Here is a 17,169-nt window from a genome sequence, read left to right as displayed (position 1 = left end):
GGGCCTTTAGGGAGTTAGGAATCAGATCACCTGACTCCTGCAGCAGCACAGAGGGCCTGGGTGCCTCCTTTTCTCCATCTAGGGGATGGGTGCTTTTATAAAAGCACTGCAGTTCCATCCACAAGAGATTGGCAGTGTGAACTGCCTTGATTATTAGCCAGTTTTGCAGCTGTGTAAGCCTTTTTGAGACCCTGAGATAACGCTTAGTGACCCAAAGAAAAAATCTTGGGTTTTTGATGTACTGTGTAAATATGAATTACTGTCTGCTTCTAAATGGAGGACCTGAATTCTTCAAAGGGGTGCTGCCCCCAGAATTGTGAGTTGAGTAATGCGTAATTCCAGTTATTTTGGTGCATAAGCCAGAGAGAGTCATCAAAGCCTCTTCCCACTTGTCCTCTGAAATCTGGGGCCACCCGGGAGTCTGGCATACCCTGGCTGCCTCAGTCCACGTGGCCCAGAGGCAGAGCCTCAACCTGCTGCTCCACTGGCTTCTGTAGATCCTGCCCTGGGCCTGAGGAATGCCTGTTGACAGGCAGGTCCTAAAGAGGCGCTGAGAGACAGAACATGTATCCCCTGTTTATGCCAGCAGAGGTGTTGTGGCCTTGCGTGGGGCTGGCATTCCTGGTGCCTTCTCTCTCAGGCCTGGACTTCAGCCTGTCCAGCTGCTGCCTGAAGAGAAATCTCTCCAGCCCAAGGTACTGCTGGGCTTTTCCGAAAGCTCACAAGTCCACCATGCTGAAAGGCTGTGCCCAGGCATGTTCCCTCTGGTCGCAGTAAGCAGGATGCTGCAGCAATGAGTCGTTGGGCTTCCTTCCCAAGATCTGGGCTCCCACTGACAACTCTCTCCCCCGTCCGCCCACAGGTGAGGTTTTCCCCATCTCGGAGCACCACCGGCACTCAGACCTCACTGCTCCACCTAACAGCCCCACCGGCCACCACCCCCAGCCAGCGCTGCTGATCCCATCTCACCCCGGATCCTTTGGCTCACCACCCCACTCGCACCTGCTGCCCACCACCCCGGCAGCACCTTTCCCTGCCCAGGTTTCAGAATGCCCTGTTGCCGTGGCTGCTGCCCCCCACACCCCAGGGCCATGTCAGAGCCCCCACCTTCCCTCCACTAGCATGCCGCTCCTGAAGATGCCTCCACCATTCTCGGGTTGCAGCCACCCCTGTAGTGGGCATTGCAGCGGGCACTGCAGCGGGCCCCTCCTCCCACCACCCATCTCTCAGCAGCTCACTAGCACTCACAGGTAAGTGAGTGGTGCAAAGAGCAAACTCCCTGACAGCTTGAACGTAAGAGTTTTGGGAAACTTTGCAAAGGGTACCTTTGGGATAGAAATTAAAGGGTAGACTGTTTATGTTTTTTCCATAGTTCAATTATAAAAGAAATATGTGTTTATTATTTAAAAACTTGGAAAAATTCAGAAATGTATAAAATTCCTGGCAACCTAAACTTTAACACTGCAGTACATTTTTTCTTGATGTTCTTTTTTAAAAAATATTTATTTATTTGGCTTCGCTGAGTCTTAGTTGCAGCATGCAAGATCTTTAGTTGTGTCATGCAGGGTCTTTAGTTGCGGCATGTGAACTCTTAGTTGTGGCATGTGGGATCTAGTTCCCTGACCAGGATTTGAACCCAGGCCCCCTGCATTGGGAGTGCGGAGTCTTAGCTACTGGACCACTAGGGAAGTCCCATGATGTTTCTATATATAAATAATATATATAAATAACAAAACGAGGTCCACATTCTATATATTTTTGTGTGTTTATTTTTTAACATTATACCATGATCACTTCCCCAGTTAAAATTCTTCAGAAAACTTTAAAGTGGCCGCAAAATGTCTTATTGTACAGCTCTAGCATAGTTTTATCATTCCCCTATTCCTGGATATTTAGGCATTTCTAGTTTTTAACTGTTATAGACGAGGCTGTAATAAGCATCCTTGCACACAAATCTGTTTGAGTCAGGAGTTCTGTCCTTAAGATAGATTCCTAGAAGTAACTCTAAGCACTGAGAAAGTTTATATTAATATATATATGAAAGATACAATCTTTTGGAGAAGATAGATTTATCTTTTTATATTGTAAGTCACACGTGTGTGATTTTTGGCCACGCCTGGCGGCATGCGGGATCTTAGTTCCCTGACTAGGGATTGAACCCATGCCCCCTGTAGTGGAAGCAAGCATGGGGTCTTAAGCACAGGACCACCAGGAAAGTCCTCTAAGCACCTTGATAATGATTCCTTCCCCGTGGAACCTCCCTCACCTCCCATCTCAGAAAGTGAGAAAGGCACCAGGGTATGGGAGTTGTCAGTTTTTATAGGAGTTGGTCATTTCATAGGCTAATGAGTAGGAGGAGTGTTCCAGCTCTTTTGGGAAGGGGCGGGGATTTCCAGGAATTGGGCCACAGCCCACTTTTTGATCCTTTTGGTCCATCTTGGAACTGTTACGGTGCCTGTGGGTGTGTCATTTAGCTTGCTGATTTGTTACAGTAAGCATATACAGAGGCTCAAGGTCTAGTGGAAGTTGACTTGTGTGCCATCTTGGACCCATTTGATTCTAATCAGTTTATGTCATGTCCTTGGGCTATGTCATTCTTTCAAAGGCTGTGCCCTGCCCCTTTCCCTCCTGTTTCATTCCCCACCCCCTCAAAGATTTTACTCCCATATTCTTAATGGGAAGCAGAAGGGTGATGGTTGGTCTGTCTTCTGTAACTGCTTCAAGGCTGAGTAGGAGTGTTGACCCACCCCTGCTCCTTGCCCCACACTTCCTCCTGCCTCCCTTGGCCCTAGCCCTGGGGCACTCCTACTGCTCATGGCCAACCCAGGGTTCTGACTCTTCTGGCTCCAGTTCTGGGACCTTGCAGACCTGTCTCTTCCTTACCCTGGAAAAACAGTCTCTATCACAGGATGCTTCCAGAAATCCAGAGGCAGAGCAGTGCGGTGAGAGAGCGTGAGCTGTGTACACAGACCGAGTCCTCGCTGATCCGTGGGCAAAGAGTCGTGAAGCGCCCTGAGCCTCGGCCTCCTCCACTGCAGTGTGGGGATGGCAGCACCTGTTTTGCAGGATTTGGGGGATTGTTAGAAATAATACGCTGTATACAGTATCTGGCGCAAATAGTAGCTCTTAGAGTCTGTGGCCCACAAGGCACATTTGCTTTCTTAACTTCAAGGCCCCATGGCTAAGGCAGCTCTGTCCAGTGATTCAGACTCAATCATAAGGACCTTAGAGGGAATTCCCTGGTGGTCCAGTGGTTAGGACTCGGCACTTCCACTGCCAGGGTCCCAGGTTCAGTCCCTGGTCAGGGAACTAAGATCCCACAAGCCGCGTGGCATGGCCAAAAACAAACAAAACAGGGAAAAAAGGACATTGACCTCCTTTGGATGTTCCAGGGAGCCATCAGTCTACTAATCTGTTCAGACACATACTTACTGAGCACCTACTGTGTACAAGGTTGTTATGCTACACACTGGGACCCAAAAATAGAAGTGGCATAGTCCCTATTCTTGAGGAATACACACTCTGCTCTGAAAGAAAGATGGGTAAACAGACCATCGCTATAAAGCGTGATAGTAGGATAGAGGTATACCTGGTGTCCTCAGAGTCCAGGAGGCTCACATGGTAGGCGTGGGCAGGAGGCACAGGGAACCTTTCCAGAATAGCTCCATTGAGCTGGGCCCTGAGGGACAGCGAGAGTGTTTGCCCTGTTTTTGTGAGGTTCTGATTTGGTCTGACTGCCTTGGCTTTTATGGGATGAGGCAGATGAAGGTGATGGTGGGGATGCTTCCTGGGCTCCTTGTGGCCTGCTCCTGCCCTTCCCTTCCTCACCTTTGGCCCTGTCTTTCTCCCCCATCAGCAGGGACCCTGGGTGCAAGGGGCACAGGTTTACCCATAGTGGCCTGACCTGCCAGCTGCCCCAGCCCTGCGAGGCAGACGAGGGGCTGGGCGAGGAAGAGGACAGCAGCTCAGAGCGTAGCTCCTGCACCTCATCCTCCACCCACCAGAGAGATGGGAAGTTCTGTGACTGCTGCTACTGTGAGTTCTTCGGCCACAATGCGGTGAGTGAACCCTGCCCAGGCCAGAGCGGGCTTGTGGCCAGCCGAGGGGAGCCAGAGGAGCACCCTGCTCTCCCCAAGGCCCCCTTGCTCATGGGGCTAATAATTGCGCTTGGACCCTGTGAGTCCTCACAGCAGTGTCCACTCGCTTGATCCTCACAGCACATTGGTGAGGTAGAGATTTCTCAACATTTTGCTGCCTTTGCTCTTCTCACGGTTTCTCTTAAGATTCACTTTTTTTCCTTAGGCAAAAAGAAAGGAGGTGGCAGAGGAAAGCTATGATTCTGATGAGTATGTATACGTGTGTAATCACAGAGAAGTGAAGGCTTGTGCATGATGAAGGCAGAGTGGAAACAAAGGCTCTCAGTCCCCAGTGTGAGAGCCAGCCGAGGGACAGGTAGTGAACACAGATGGTGCCAGGAAGGAGGCTCAGAGCAGAGTACATGCTGTCTCTGGACGGGGAGAAGGCAGTTCGGAAGTCTCATAAGGTGAAGAGGAAAGGGCTGCTGGCTAAGGGAGAGCAGTTGAGGACAGAAGAAATGAAAGTAATTACATTGCTGGTCACCTTTGAGCTAGCGGTTGTTATCCTCATTTTAGAGATGACAAAATTGATGCTCACAAAGGCTCGGTGAACCTGCCCAAGGTCATACAGCTTCTGAGTGACAAAGCCTGGGCTCAAACCTGCTTTCCTGGCTCCCAAGTCACTGTGCTCCCAGCACTGCTGCGTACCTCTCACTCCCTCCACCCACCACTGCCTTGGCTCCGGGCCTGGCTGAGGGTGAAGCCATTTGGCCTTAGTGGCTGTGGTAGAAAGAACAGTTGTCTCGCTTCTCACCACGTTTGGTGCCAGCGGGTGGGAGTGCTACGGGCTTCCCAGGCCCAGGGTGTAACGTCAGCACCTCCCCCTCCCCCAGCCACCCGCTGCCCCGACGAGTCGGAATTATACCGAGATCCGAGAGAAGCTCCGCTCAAGGCTGACCAGGCGGAAAGAGGAGCTGCCCATGAAGGGGGGCGCCCTGGGCGGGATCCCTGGGGAGCCCGCCGTGGACCACCGAGATGTGGATGAGCTGCTGGAATTCATCAACAGCACGGAGCCCAAAGTCCCCAACAGCGCCAGGGCCGCCAAGCGGGCCCGGCACAAACTGAAAAAGAAGGTGGGTGTGGCGGGAGCCCAGCTCTACCACCTCTTCTCCCCGAGGAATCCCTCGCCCCAACCCCCAGGACTTTTGGGGCATGGATGGTGCTGGCGGCTCTCTGCTCTGGGAAGGTCTGAATAAGTTTGGGAGGCATCAGGGTGAGGGAGCCTGGGGGCCAGTGATTGGAGGAAAAACAAGTCCTAGCGTCAGAAGCCGCTTGCTGGATTCCTCAAAGCCCAGGACTTGCTTCAGTCAGGTATTCATTCAGCAAACACTTCTGCAAATACTGGGAGCTAAAATAAGACGCAGTTAAGTTCTCACCCTGGAGAAACTCAGTCCAGTGGAGAGACTGACACAAAACTGGACAAGCACGTTAGTGTGTGACAAGTGCTGGGATGAGGGAAGCCCCCCGTCCTGCCTGGGCGTGCTGGAAATGGCTGTACCACGAGGCTGCCTTGCGAGCTGAGTTGTAGGGAGTGAGTACAGATTCATCAGGAGGGCCCTCCTGGCAGCAGGAATAGCACGTCCACAGCACCTTTGTGAAGCCAGAGCTCAAACCCAAGAGAAGCAGGAGAGATAGTGGAGGTGAGGGAAGGGCCTCTTGGGCCCTGCTGAAGAGCTTTGACTTGATCCTACAACCGCGGGGGCTGGGGTGGTCGCTGGAGGGCTTTAATCACAGAATGCACTCGCCAGATCTGCATCCCAAGATGACCGTGTGGCAGTATGGAAGGTAGCCTGGAGGGGTGATCCTCCAGGCTGGAGAACCAAGAACCAGGGGAGAGATGATTGATAATGGGCCTGGAGCAAGAGAGAGGGGTTTTTCAGAGGCGGCAGGTGATCTGATTGCAGGACAAGGAGGCGACGGAGTTAGGGATCATCTCCCGGGTGTTCGCTAGGGTGACTGTCAGGCTGGCGTACCTGTAATGAGCAAGGGTGGAATTGGCAGAAGACTGGGAATTCAGTTGGGACACGGTGACTCGGAGATTCTCATGAGACGTCCAAGTGGAGATGGAGGTGTGGGGCTGGGAGTTGCTGCCATGGGGATGTAATCGAAGCCATGGGAATGACCCAGCCTGAGGGCTGAGTGAGCTCCTCCCAGAAGGCTGAGGATAGAACCAGGGGAGCTGTTCCTGGGCAACCCTGCTGCCAGGCGAGCACCAGAGTTTGATGGCTCATCCCCTGCCACCTCATTACCTCTTGGCCTGCCTGCCCTCGGCCTTGTCTGCACAGTGCCACACTCAGGAGCTCAGCCGAAGAGAATGGGTTTGACGACTAGCTAGCTCCAGGTCCTGGGTGGTCAAACAGCCCTGGTGCTCTGGAAAGCAGCAATGATTCTCCATCTTTTTCCAAACCAAAGGACAAACCAGGACCCCTTCCCTGCAGCCTGAAGTAGTGGTCCCACCATTGCCTTCAGAAAATGGTCAGCATTTTCTTTCTCCTAGCCAGCATTGCCTGGCCAGAAGTGTGCAGTGGGCAGCAGTGGTCTCTTTGGCCTTTCCTGGCCTCCCAAGGCAGTGGTTCCTAGTTAGGTCCCAGCAAGTACGCTTCACAGTTCCCAGGCCTGGTGTGCTTTTCATAAATCGCTATGCCTGGATATCCTTTCTCCTTCATGTCTGCCCCCTCGTTTTCCTTCTGAAAACCTCCTCCCAAGCCCAATTCACATGTTTCCTTCTTTGCAGTCTTCCTCAGGTAATATCTTCCGCTGTGCTACGGCTGCACCTCGCACGTCTCTCTAGTCTGCCTTTTATCATTCTCTACTCGTTCAGAAACTTTCTGCACAGCTACTGTCTGCCCTGCCCAGTCTAGAGGCCAAGATACAACACAGAAGCGGGTAGTTCTGATATCCTGTAACTAGCGGTCATGGCCATTATCTGTTTATACATCAACCTCCTCCCCAGTACCCCTCCTCCACCTCCCAGACTTAACTACAGTCCATCAAAAACACGGCTTCCACCAAGAACCATCCACCCACTACCCACCTGGGGAGACAGGTAAAGCTGGGTATTTTTCTGCTCCCTCATACAATTTCCGGACCATGACACTCTCTCTCTCTCATGTCCTAACCCTTGCTCCTTTGAAACCAACCCCTGGCTGTGTCATCTGCAGCCTCCCACCACCACTCCTCTTCATCCACTGAAGACTGTCACCTGTCCTCCTTCCCTTACCTTGACCATCATTCATTCACTCTCCTACCAGTCCTCTTAGTTCCTTGCCCCGTTGCCCTTCCTTTACACCCGCTCAGAAAAACCACAGTCCTGGGTTCGACCCCAGCCTGCCTCTCCCCTTCTACACCTTGAGGAAGGCACTGGATTGAATCTATCTGTGGCACCCAGGCCGAGTGGTCTCCCGAGTGCCTGAGCCCCCACTTTGCTGCTCTCTAGTCTTCTGGCTCCTCGTCACTTCCATTCTCCCCAGTCCCTTTGTCAGACCTCCATTCTGCTCCAACTGCCAGGCTCTCCCCACCCCCACCTTATTTTTTGGCAGATAACCTTACTTACTGTTTCAACAAGGATTAAAAACCAAGTGGACAGGAACTCTTTCAATGTCTTACCACCCGACCTGCAGACTTCCTTCTTGTCATGAGGGAAGAGTTAGCCCTTTTCCTGCCTAAGGCCTGTGCAGTCCTTCCTGCCTCCTCAGTCTAACACCAGCTTCCTGCTATGTGGCTCCAGCCTCTCTGGGCTGTTTCTCGTCAGCAGTTCACTGTGCCCAGTGCTCTCTTTTTTGAAAGCAGACTGTCCTTTGAGCATACAACCTCACACCACCCCCGTCTCTTTCCTCATCACAGAAAAAACGTCATCTGCATTTACTCTGCAATTGTCAGCTCACTGCAAATTGTCTTCCACCTCCACTGCTCCACAGAGCCACCAATGAGTTCTTTGTTGCCAAATCATTCTCTCCTGTTCCATCTTCTTTTCCACCAGGCAACATCTCACACTTCGTTTGTTCTCCTTTTCAAACACTGTTTTCTTTGGCTCGTCCAACTTCAGCCAAGTGGGGGTGGGGAAAGGGCAATGGGGAGGCCACATTCTCCACATTTCTCACTTCTTCTCTGCCCTCTGTCCTGTCTCCTTTGTGAGCGCCTCTTCCTCTGCCTGGCCCTCCCCCTTGAGGACAGGTCCCTGGGAAAGAGCCATCTGGATAGTGTTGCCTCCCAGGTCATTATGTCCACCTGTTTCCTCCCTGCGCTTCATGGTGACATCTCCTACTGCTGCTGGGCACCTCCTCACACATGGCCCTCAGGTACCCAAACTCAGCCTATCCCAAACTGAGCTTGTCATCTTTGTCCAAAGAGCCCGCTTTTCCTTCTCCGTTGTCTTGTCTAGTTAACGGCACTACCATCCACCCAGTTGCCTGAACCAGAACCCCAGGTGTCATCCTGGGAGGACTACTACATGGTGATGGAGAGCAGCGGGCCTTGGAATTGGACCCCAGTTTGAAACCTGGCTCTGCCATACTTGCTGTATGACCTTGGGCAAATCACTTAACTTCTAAGCCTCAGTTTCTTCCTCCATAAAATGAGAATAACCATAGAACCTAATTCAAGGCTTTTGCGAGAATAAAATGGAGTGATGCACAGAAAGGTTGGGCAGAGTGAACGCTTGGTCAGTGTAGCTGCTGCAGCAGCAGTAGTGGTTGTTGATGTTGATTTCATGGCTCATCTCATTCTCTCTCCCCACCCATAACCTAAAGTCCTGGCTGTGCTACCTCCCAAGTAGCTCACACCCTACTGCCACTGCTTAAAAAGCCTTCAGTGGCTGAACATTGCCCTTAGGGTCAAATCCAGGCTCAAGCATGGCCTGCAGGGCTCTTGAGGATCCAGCCCCTGCTTAGCTTTCCAGCTTCATCTCTCAGTCTGCCCCTATCGCCTTCCTGCCCACTCCCCCCCACCAGAAGAAATCTGTGCTCCAGCTGTCCCTCTGAATGTTTGCATTCCCTAAATATTTCGCCTGTTCCCATTTCCCAGCCTTTCTATTTCCTTTTGTCTAGAAAGTGCTTGTCTCACACTTCCCAGGATAATCCTGTTCACCCTTCAGTGCTCAGTGAGATACTGCCTTCTCTGGCAACCACCTCCTGATGGCCCAGTCTGGGTTCCCAGAGCACTCTGTGCTTTTTCCCCTGTACCTCTTGTCACCGGCACTCAGAATTAAACAGCCTGTTTGCATGTCCGTCTCCCCCTGACAGATTCAAGTCAGTGAGCAGAGACTGTCTCACACATGGCTGAATTCCCAGTGCCTCATAGAGTCACAAGTCAAAAAATGATTGTCAAAGGATATTGAAAAACATAAGAACTTCTGAAGGTCACCCCTGGGTGTGCTTTCCCGACTCTGCCTCTTAATTAGCATGTAATCTTGGGCCAGTTCCTTATTCTTTCCAAAGTCGAGTTTCCTCATCTGTTAATTGAGGATAATGACACAGCAAGGGCAGTTGTGAGGATTAAGTGAGACAACATGGGGAAGTACCAGGCTCATGGTACACAGCAGAAAATGAGTGGTTCTGTGCTTTCTCCTTCTCTCACTACCAAATTATACATGATTCCACGTCACTCCCTCTACACCAGTAGTTTTCAGTCTCTTGTAGAGCAGCAGAACTCTTTTCTGCAATTGAAATCTTCCATGGAACCTCAATTCCTAACAAATAAAAGCAAAGCTGTCCTGGTGCGGGTGAGGAGCAGAGTGAAGGGCCTTCCAGTTCTTTGTCCATCCCCATGGCCTCAGAGCTCTGTAGCATTGAACTCCACGGCACACAGCTGCTCTAGACTGTTTCTCTTCCTCACCTGAGTACCACATTGCCAAGGCACAGCCTTATTAGTGCCCAGGCAAAGGGGCACACACCCACTCAGGTGTCCTCATAGTGACCCTCTGACGTATAGAGGTTGGCAGTTTTTCTCCCAAATTTGAAAATGGAGATTTTAAGGTTCAGGGAGAATAAGTGATTTGTCCAAGGTCCCACAGTTGTGGTCCTAGTCAGCCGTGGAGCTAGTATTTTAAAAAGATGAGAGAATAAATAAATGTATGCCCACTGGGGCACAGGGTCACCCTTTTAAGTTGACATTGAGGTGGTCGCAAGACCTCTTTTCTCGCTTTACTCATCCTGTTTCTCCCTCTCCATTCCCAAATCAGCTGGAAATAGGTGAAATGGTGAAATCATCTGGCCCCTAGCACACCACTACCACCTCGTTCCCGTTGGCTTCCCTGCCCCCCGGGTACACGGGCCTCTCACTGTTGTGGCCTCTCCCGTTGTGGAGCACAGGCCCCGGACGCACAGGCTCAGCGGCCATGGCTCACGGGCCCAGCCGCTCCGCGGCACGTGGGATCTTCCCAGACCGGGGCACGAACCCGTATCCCCTGCATCAGCAGGCGGACTCTCAACCACTGTGCCACCAGGGAAGCCCCTCTTTGGCTTTTGACAACTGTCTCCCATCTCCCTCTAAGGCCTCCTTAGCCTGCTGGTGCCTTTAGGTTAGGCAGAGGGGTGGGCTGACTCAGAACCCACAGACTTGTTTTCGCTCTCCAGATCTGACTTTGTCAATGCTGAGTGGCAGGGTCCAGCCTTCCTTAGCCTCCTGGTCCTCACCTGGGCAAAGGGGCTGCTTTTACATCTTGCTGTGGGGGCCCCATATGGCTGTCTCTTGTATGCCACCGGGCATGCTTTAGGCATGGCCTTGATTGCCTGAGGCCAACTAAGCACTGAGTGGCCTTCCTATGGGAACTTGGCCCTCTCCAATAGCCTCCCTTATGCGACATCAGGAGGGCGCACACATTCCCAGCCACCCAGAGCAGTCTGATCTACCATGGCAGTCTCACAGCCCCACGTCTTCCTTTTTGAAAGACCTACCTGATGTCATGGTTTTTTTCCCCTACCACCTGCAGAATTGGAGAGAATGCCTCTGTAGCATCCATCTTCCTTAATGCATCCCCACGTTGGTCTTCACTCCAGGATTATTGTCCCCATTTTGCAGATGAGTCCACTGAGACTCAGCAAGAGAGTGAATTGTTTAAGCTTATGCCTGGGAGGCAGATCCCATCCCTTTTGAGTCCTAGCCACCTTAGCCTTTTTAGGCCCTAGAACTGATACTGGGGCCCTGGATGAACAAGATGTAAAAACCCTACCCTCTGTGGGTATAACTGCCTCCATTCCCAGGACATGTACCTATCTGACTGCATTTCATCCTCATTACTGCAGGGTGAGCAGGCCAGGATTGCCAGGCCCTGCCTCTAGCCAGTTAGTGGCAAAGCTGGGCCAGAGGCAGACGTGTCAGGTGTCGCATTGTGCCTGGCAGCTGCCAAGGCCCTGCGGAAACTGCCTCTTGTATTGGCAGGAAAAGGAGAAGGCCCAGTTGGCAGCAGAAGCTCTAAAGCAGGCAAATCGTAGTGTTTCTGGAAGCCGGGAGCTGAGGCCTGCCAGGGAGAGGCTCTTGGAGTGGCCCGATCAGGAGCTGGATCGGGTCAACAGCTTTCTGAGCAGCCGTCTACAGGAGATCAAGAACACTGTCAAGGACTCCATCTGCGCCAGCTTCAGTGTGTGTGAGCTCAGCATGAACAGCAATGGCTTCACTAAAGAGGGGGCTGCAGAGCCAGAGCCTCAGAGTCTAGCCCCCTCAAACCTCAGTGGCTCCTCAGAGCAACGGCCTGACATTAACCTTGACCTGTCCCCTTTGACTTTGGGCTCCCCTCAGAACCATATGTTACACGCTCCAGGCGAGCCAGCCCCACCATGGGCAGAAATGAGAAGTCTCCACCCACCATGGACAGAGGTGAGGGGCCCCCCTCCTGGTATCATCCCTGAGAATGGGCTAGTGAGGAGACTCAACACCGTGCCCAACCTGTCCCGGGTGATCTGGGTCAAGACACCCAAGCCAGGAAACCCTAGCTCTGAGGAGCTAAGTGTAAAGGAGGTCCCTGGTTGCAAGCAGGAGCTGCCTGAGCCTGTGGCCTCAGGTGGCAAGCCACGGAAGGGCAAGAGACAGGGTAGTCAGGTCAAGAAGAGCAAGGTGAGCCCAGCTCCCCAGTCCCCGGCCTGCCTTGAGACTCCCAGTGCCAAGGGCCAGCCCCCCAGCCCCAAGCAGCCAAGCAAGGCCCCAGAGCCTCCCAGAGTGGACAGCTGTACCGAGGCTGGAGAAGGGAGCCAGGGGACCCAACCAGGACCAGGCTGGGCTAGCAGCCCCAGAGCTGACAAGGAGAAGGGCAGCTCCTGGCAAAACTGGCCAGGTGAAGCCAAGGCACGGCCTCTGGAGCAGGAGTCTGTGCAGCCCCCAGGCCCAGCAAGGCCACAGAGCTTGCCACAGGGCAAGGCCCGCAGCCGCCGGAGCCGCAACAAGCAGGAGAAGTCAGCCTCCTCCTTGGGTGAGTGCACCAGGAACTGAGTGGCTGACCCCCCACCCAGCCAGGCCATGGGGTGGAGGGCAGTCCTCACATGTGAGCAGCATTGCCCCAAAAGCATGACCCAGACACCTGGCTGTGAGCACTGAGCCCTCCTGGCTGTGTCTTCCTAGACGATGTGTTCCTGCCCAAGGACATGGATGGGGTGGAGATGGATGAGACTGACCGGGAGGTGGAGTATTTCAAGAGGTAGGTATGAGGCTGCCTGCTTCCCCGCTCATGGTGGACTCCAGGGCCGCCCCCCACCCCCCGCAACACACACACACACACACACACACACACACACACACACACTCAAGCCTCTCAGAAAGGCCTCACCCTCAGCCATGTGCCCTTGAAGGGAGAGCTTGTCCAGCCCCTCCAGGCTCTCTCCCACCAGCCTATCTGCTGGGACACAGGTAACCAGGATGATTTGGCAGGACAGGTCATCTGGGAAGGTGCAAGGGACAGGGAGCAGGAGGCATGTCAGGCCCCAAGAACAAGGGCTTTCTCCAGTTTTAATTCACCTGCACTTCCTCTGCTCTGCCTGGGATGAGTTTTGGGGGCAGAGGCAAATCAAACACAGTCCATTTAGATGGGGAGAGAGAGTCATAAACATACAATCCAGTGATAAGTGCTGTCCGAGGAGTAAGGGCATGGGGCTAGGGCCTAGGAATGGCCAAGCTGAGAGGTGGGGTGGCCAGGGCAGCCCTCCCAAAAAAGGCGGTAACCAGGCTGAAACCTGAGGAATAGGAATGAGTGGGCCAAGTAAAATGAAAAGAGTTTGAGGGCAGAAGAAACACATCATCCTTGAAGAAACAGAAGGCATCTCAGTATAGCTAGAGTAAAATACAGGGTGAGAAGGGAGGCTGTATCCTAAGGCATTGTCACTGTCTTTACACATTGTTCCCTGGGCCTGTGGGCATCTCATCCAGGAAGCCCCATACTGCTCGACCCCAACACCTGGGAGCCAGAGGGCTTGTGCAGAGCTGACCTGGTTTCTTTAGTGACCATGATACACAGGTCTAGAAGAGGGTCCAGTGGGGAGAGGAGGGAACCTCTGATTGTGCTTCTCTGGCATCTCCCGAACCTAACAGGTTCTGTTTGGATTCTGCAAAGCAAACGCGTCAGAAAGTTGCCGTGAACTGGACCAACTTCAGTCTCAAGAAAACCACTCCCAGCACAGCTCAGTGAGGTATAGAGACCTCCTTCAAGTGTTGCATGCACTCCCTCTTCCTATGCTGTGCCACCTTTTGTGCCCCTGCCAGGCCATTTCATGCTCTGGGGCATAGAGAGTTGGATTAGGTGCTCGGCCGGCCACATCTCTTCTCCTGAGAGCCCTCCTGCTTGTGTTCCTGAAGGGCCCTTCCAGCCCTGCCATCTCCTGGGGTATCACTGCCAGGCCTCTACTTCCCTCACCAGCTGCCTCCCAAAGTGTCCAGGAGGCCGTGGGCCTCAGAGGGCTGCCCCCATGCCTGACATTATCAGCCTGAGGGTTGAATCACATTTGCCTGGCCTGGCTTCTCCATGCAGGTTACCAAGGTGCTTCCCAGTTGAAGCCATGTGAAAGGGACCCAGTCCCAAGAGAACAGTGACAGGGCAGCCACGCTAGACCAAGGCCTTGGAAGTCGTTTAGGCATAGAGGAATAGGTGGGCCCTCTTCCCCAAACAGGACAGATTCCATGAGGAAATTGATAGTGAAACCGCCTCTTGGAAGAAGAGCCTGGCCCCCACCTGGGCTCTGGCCTCCTCTCCCAGTCATCTGCAGGGGTCCCCTTGTCTGAAATATTGACATATCAGATGGTGTTCCAGGCTGAAAACTGAGAAGGCAGTGGTGGGCTGGGAACCAAGGGCAAAAGAGATGGCTGGCTGGCAGGCCTTGGTCCTGGGCTTGGGGCTTAATGGCTGTGCAGTGCCATAGTTCACCCTAAGATGCGTCCCTGGGGTCAGGCTTTTTCTGGCTGGCAACCACACAGCTGCCTTCAAGGCAACAGGAAGCTGGGGCAAGTGGGCTGAGCTCAGGGACCCCCGAGGAGGATGTCCTCACCTGGCCTCTTCCTCCTCTTTGCAGTGCCAGGGAAACAGACTTCCTGGGCCCTGGACTGAGTCCCCGAGTCCCGTTTTGGGTCAGGATCCCCCCACCCTTGACACTGACCTCAGCTTCCCAGGGGCAGCCTTCAGGGCTGGGCTCCCTATGGCACCTTTGTACTACCCCAGAGTCAGGACTGTCCTCAGACTCACCTCATCCCCTCTGCTCTGTGGGCCTGCGCTTCCTGATCCTTTGCCAGACTGATAAATCCATCCATACCCCCAGGAGCTTCTGCTAGGGCTGGGTTGCCCTCCTGCCTTTCTTCACCACTTCCACAAGAACCAGGAGCTACAAGGACCCCAGGCACCTTCATCGGTTGCCCTTCATGAGAGAAAAGGGTCACACCTCCTCCCACAGCCCAGTGCCCCTGTCATCTAGGAAACCTCTTCCAGCCATAATCTTCTCCCACTCCCTCTTGGCTGATGTCTTTCTCAAGACAGGGGATGCTCCCCTCCAGTGAATGCTCTCCTCTGACCTTCTCCACCCTTATAGCGTGATTGTGAGCCCCAAGTGTGTAAGAAAGCAGTGCTGGCACAGACTCGGGACCCAGCCCGGGCCATGTACCTGGAGCCTGAGGCAGGAGTCTGAGTGCATAGGTGGCCTCTTCACTGTCAACAGGAGCGCAGTGCCAGAGATCTGGGCTCTTATTCCACCCTGGCCTACAGCAGAGCGTTGTGGGCTCCTCGAGTGTTGTCCACATTCCTTGAGATTTAGGATGATGTTCACTGGGGCCGGGGCTCTGTCCCCCAACTGTGACTTAACCTTCACCCCCTGCTGGAGGTGATCGAGAAAGTCTGTTCAGTGTTTTCAGCCCAGGGGACAAAAATAGGAGGCAGCTGTCCTGCCTCCATGGGCACCTGTGGAGACTCAGAGCCAGCATGGGGAGGCTAGGGTGGGGGCCATTGCTCACCATGTGGCCATGCTCTTCTGTTTTCTCAGCCCCTGCCAGATCAAGCTTCTTCAGGGTGTCCTGAGACCCTGACCGCCAGCTGAAGGTCTACACCTTTTTCCTTCACGTCGCCACCCACCTGCCCAAGACCCTCCCTGACATCCCGGACCAACCAAAAGCCGAATAGATGCGGTGTGTGCTGGGACCCCTCAGGACCTCTGCAGAACCGCTTCCTGGTGCTACGTGGCCTCCACACTCAGAGCCCGGGGGCTGGGCTGGCCTTTGGGCTTGGGGGCTGATGGTACTGCTGGCCCAACACTGCTTTCTTTGTGTTTGGTATTTTGTTTTTGTTTTACTTGTTTTTTCAATTCTTTTTGATACTGTGAAGATCTTTCCTGCCGAAAGATAAAGCAACATTTGGACACAGAGTTGGTGTGTTGGTGGTTCGCTTGTCTGGGTGGGGAGTGAGGGTGAAGGATGTACTCAGAAGCATTGGAGTCCTTCTTAGTCATTAACCTTCTTGAGCATGTGCTACCTGTCAACAGGTTGGCATCGTTTCTGCTTAATTCTCGAAGCAATGCTTAAGTGGGACTGTTATTCCATTTTACAGATGTGGAAATTAAAGCTCAAGAAGGTGACTCTACTGAGTTCAGTTTGGCCAACTAGGATTAGAGCATAGGCCTGTATGCCAGCAGCATCTGTGCCATTTCCTCCCGTTGGGAGGACTCTGGTATGGAAACCCTGAGCAACCCCTTCCCCACACTGTCTCAGTTTGCCTCCCTACAAGATGGGTGAGTTGGACGGGTGCGACTTGATCTCTGTGCAGCTGATGTGAGAAGGTATAAGGGGAAGGCTTGAGGCCTTTGTGAACTGTGCATCTATAGCCTGGACGATTGGAGTTGTCAGGGGTAGTTGGTGGTAAATGGAGTTTTTATAAATTGGATTTGACTTTACAATGGGAATGGACGTGTAGCCTAAGTAGTTGAGAGTTAAGAGAGTAATGAACTATCTCATCCCCCCTTCCCCACCGTGGATCTGGTTTGTGAATTCAGATTTTAATGTAATAGTTTGCTAGAAATGCCTCACACACACTTTTGTCCCGAATCCTCACCTCCAATGTCATTTTCCTACTATAACCAACTCTTAGCTTGAGCTCGATGTGTGGAGCGACAGTGCTAGTGGCCACGCAGTCACTAAGAGCCCTTTGTGGAGTGTTGGGAGCAGGATTGGAAACCACTCCCTCCTTCCTCCCAGGTTGAACACCCCCCACACACATACAAACACACACACACACACACACACACACACACACACAGGGTTGGCAGTACAAGCTTCCTCTTCCAAAGAGGTGAAACAGCATTGACCATGGGCTCACAGTTCCTGGTCCCTTGGCCAATCCCCAAGCAAGTGTGGACACTTCTGTGAAACTTTTCTGTGTATTTTTATTACCTGTGCTCCTCTCTCCCTTCAGCTCTTACACTAGGCTCCTGCCCTGCAATTGAATTGTCACAACTATCTAAAATTCTGCTTCATCATTTCAAAGTTGCAGGTCTGATCAAGCAGCCGCTTTACCTAGAGAGAAAGACTTTTGAGAATAGCACTGAGCCCAGCCCCTGCCTCTGGCACACTCTCTCCACAC

At 52.9% G+C, this 17,169-nt stretch overlaps 1 protein-coding gene across 9 annotated transcripts in view; it reads left to right on the top strand.

Moving 5' to 3' along the window:
• The window catches only part of FAM193B (family with sequence similarity 193 member B), a 32,305-nt gene extending 16,347 nt beyond the window's left edge, over window positions 1–15,958 (top strand). For 3 of the 9 annotated variants that reach the window (XM_081230978.1, XM_081230975.1, XM_081230977.1), the window contains 6 exons: window positions 3,857–4,058; window positions 4,970–5,209; window positions 11,475–12,537; window positions 12,687–12,762; window positions 13,650–13,747; window positions 15,581–15,958. In XM_081230978.1, coding sequence (XP_081087104.1) covers window positions 3,857–4,058; window positions 4,970–5,209; window positions 11,475–12,537; window positions 12,687–12,762; window positions 13,650–13,746 — 1,678 coding nt within the window. In that variant the 3' untranslated portion in view covers window position 13,747; window positions 15,581–15,958. Of the gene's footprint in view, window positions 1–862; window positions 1,251–3,856; window positions 4,059–4,353; window positions 4,601–4,969; window positions 5,210–11,474; window positions 12,538–12,686; window positions 12,763–13,649; window positions 13,748–15,580 lie in introns of those variants that run through there. The other 6 variants (XM_081230972.1, XM_081230971.1, XM_081230976.1 and 3 more) reach the window with 6 other exon arrangements.
• Window positions 15,959–17,169: the final 1,211 nt, after the last annotated feature.

Source organism: Mesoplodon bidens (genome assembly GCF_964165515.1).
Source record: "Mesoplodon bidens genome assembly, chromosome: 4".
NCBI lineage: Eukaryota > Metazoa > Chordata > Mammalia > Artiodactyla > Ziphiidae > Mesoplodon > Mesoplodon bidens.
This window is presented reverse-complemented; position numbering and strand designations above follow the sequence as displayed.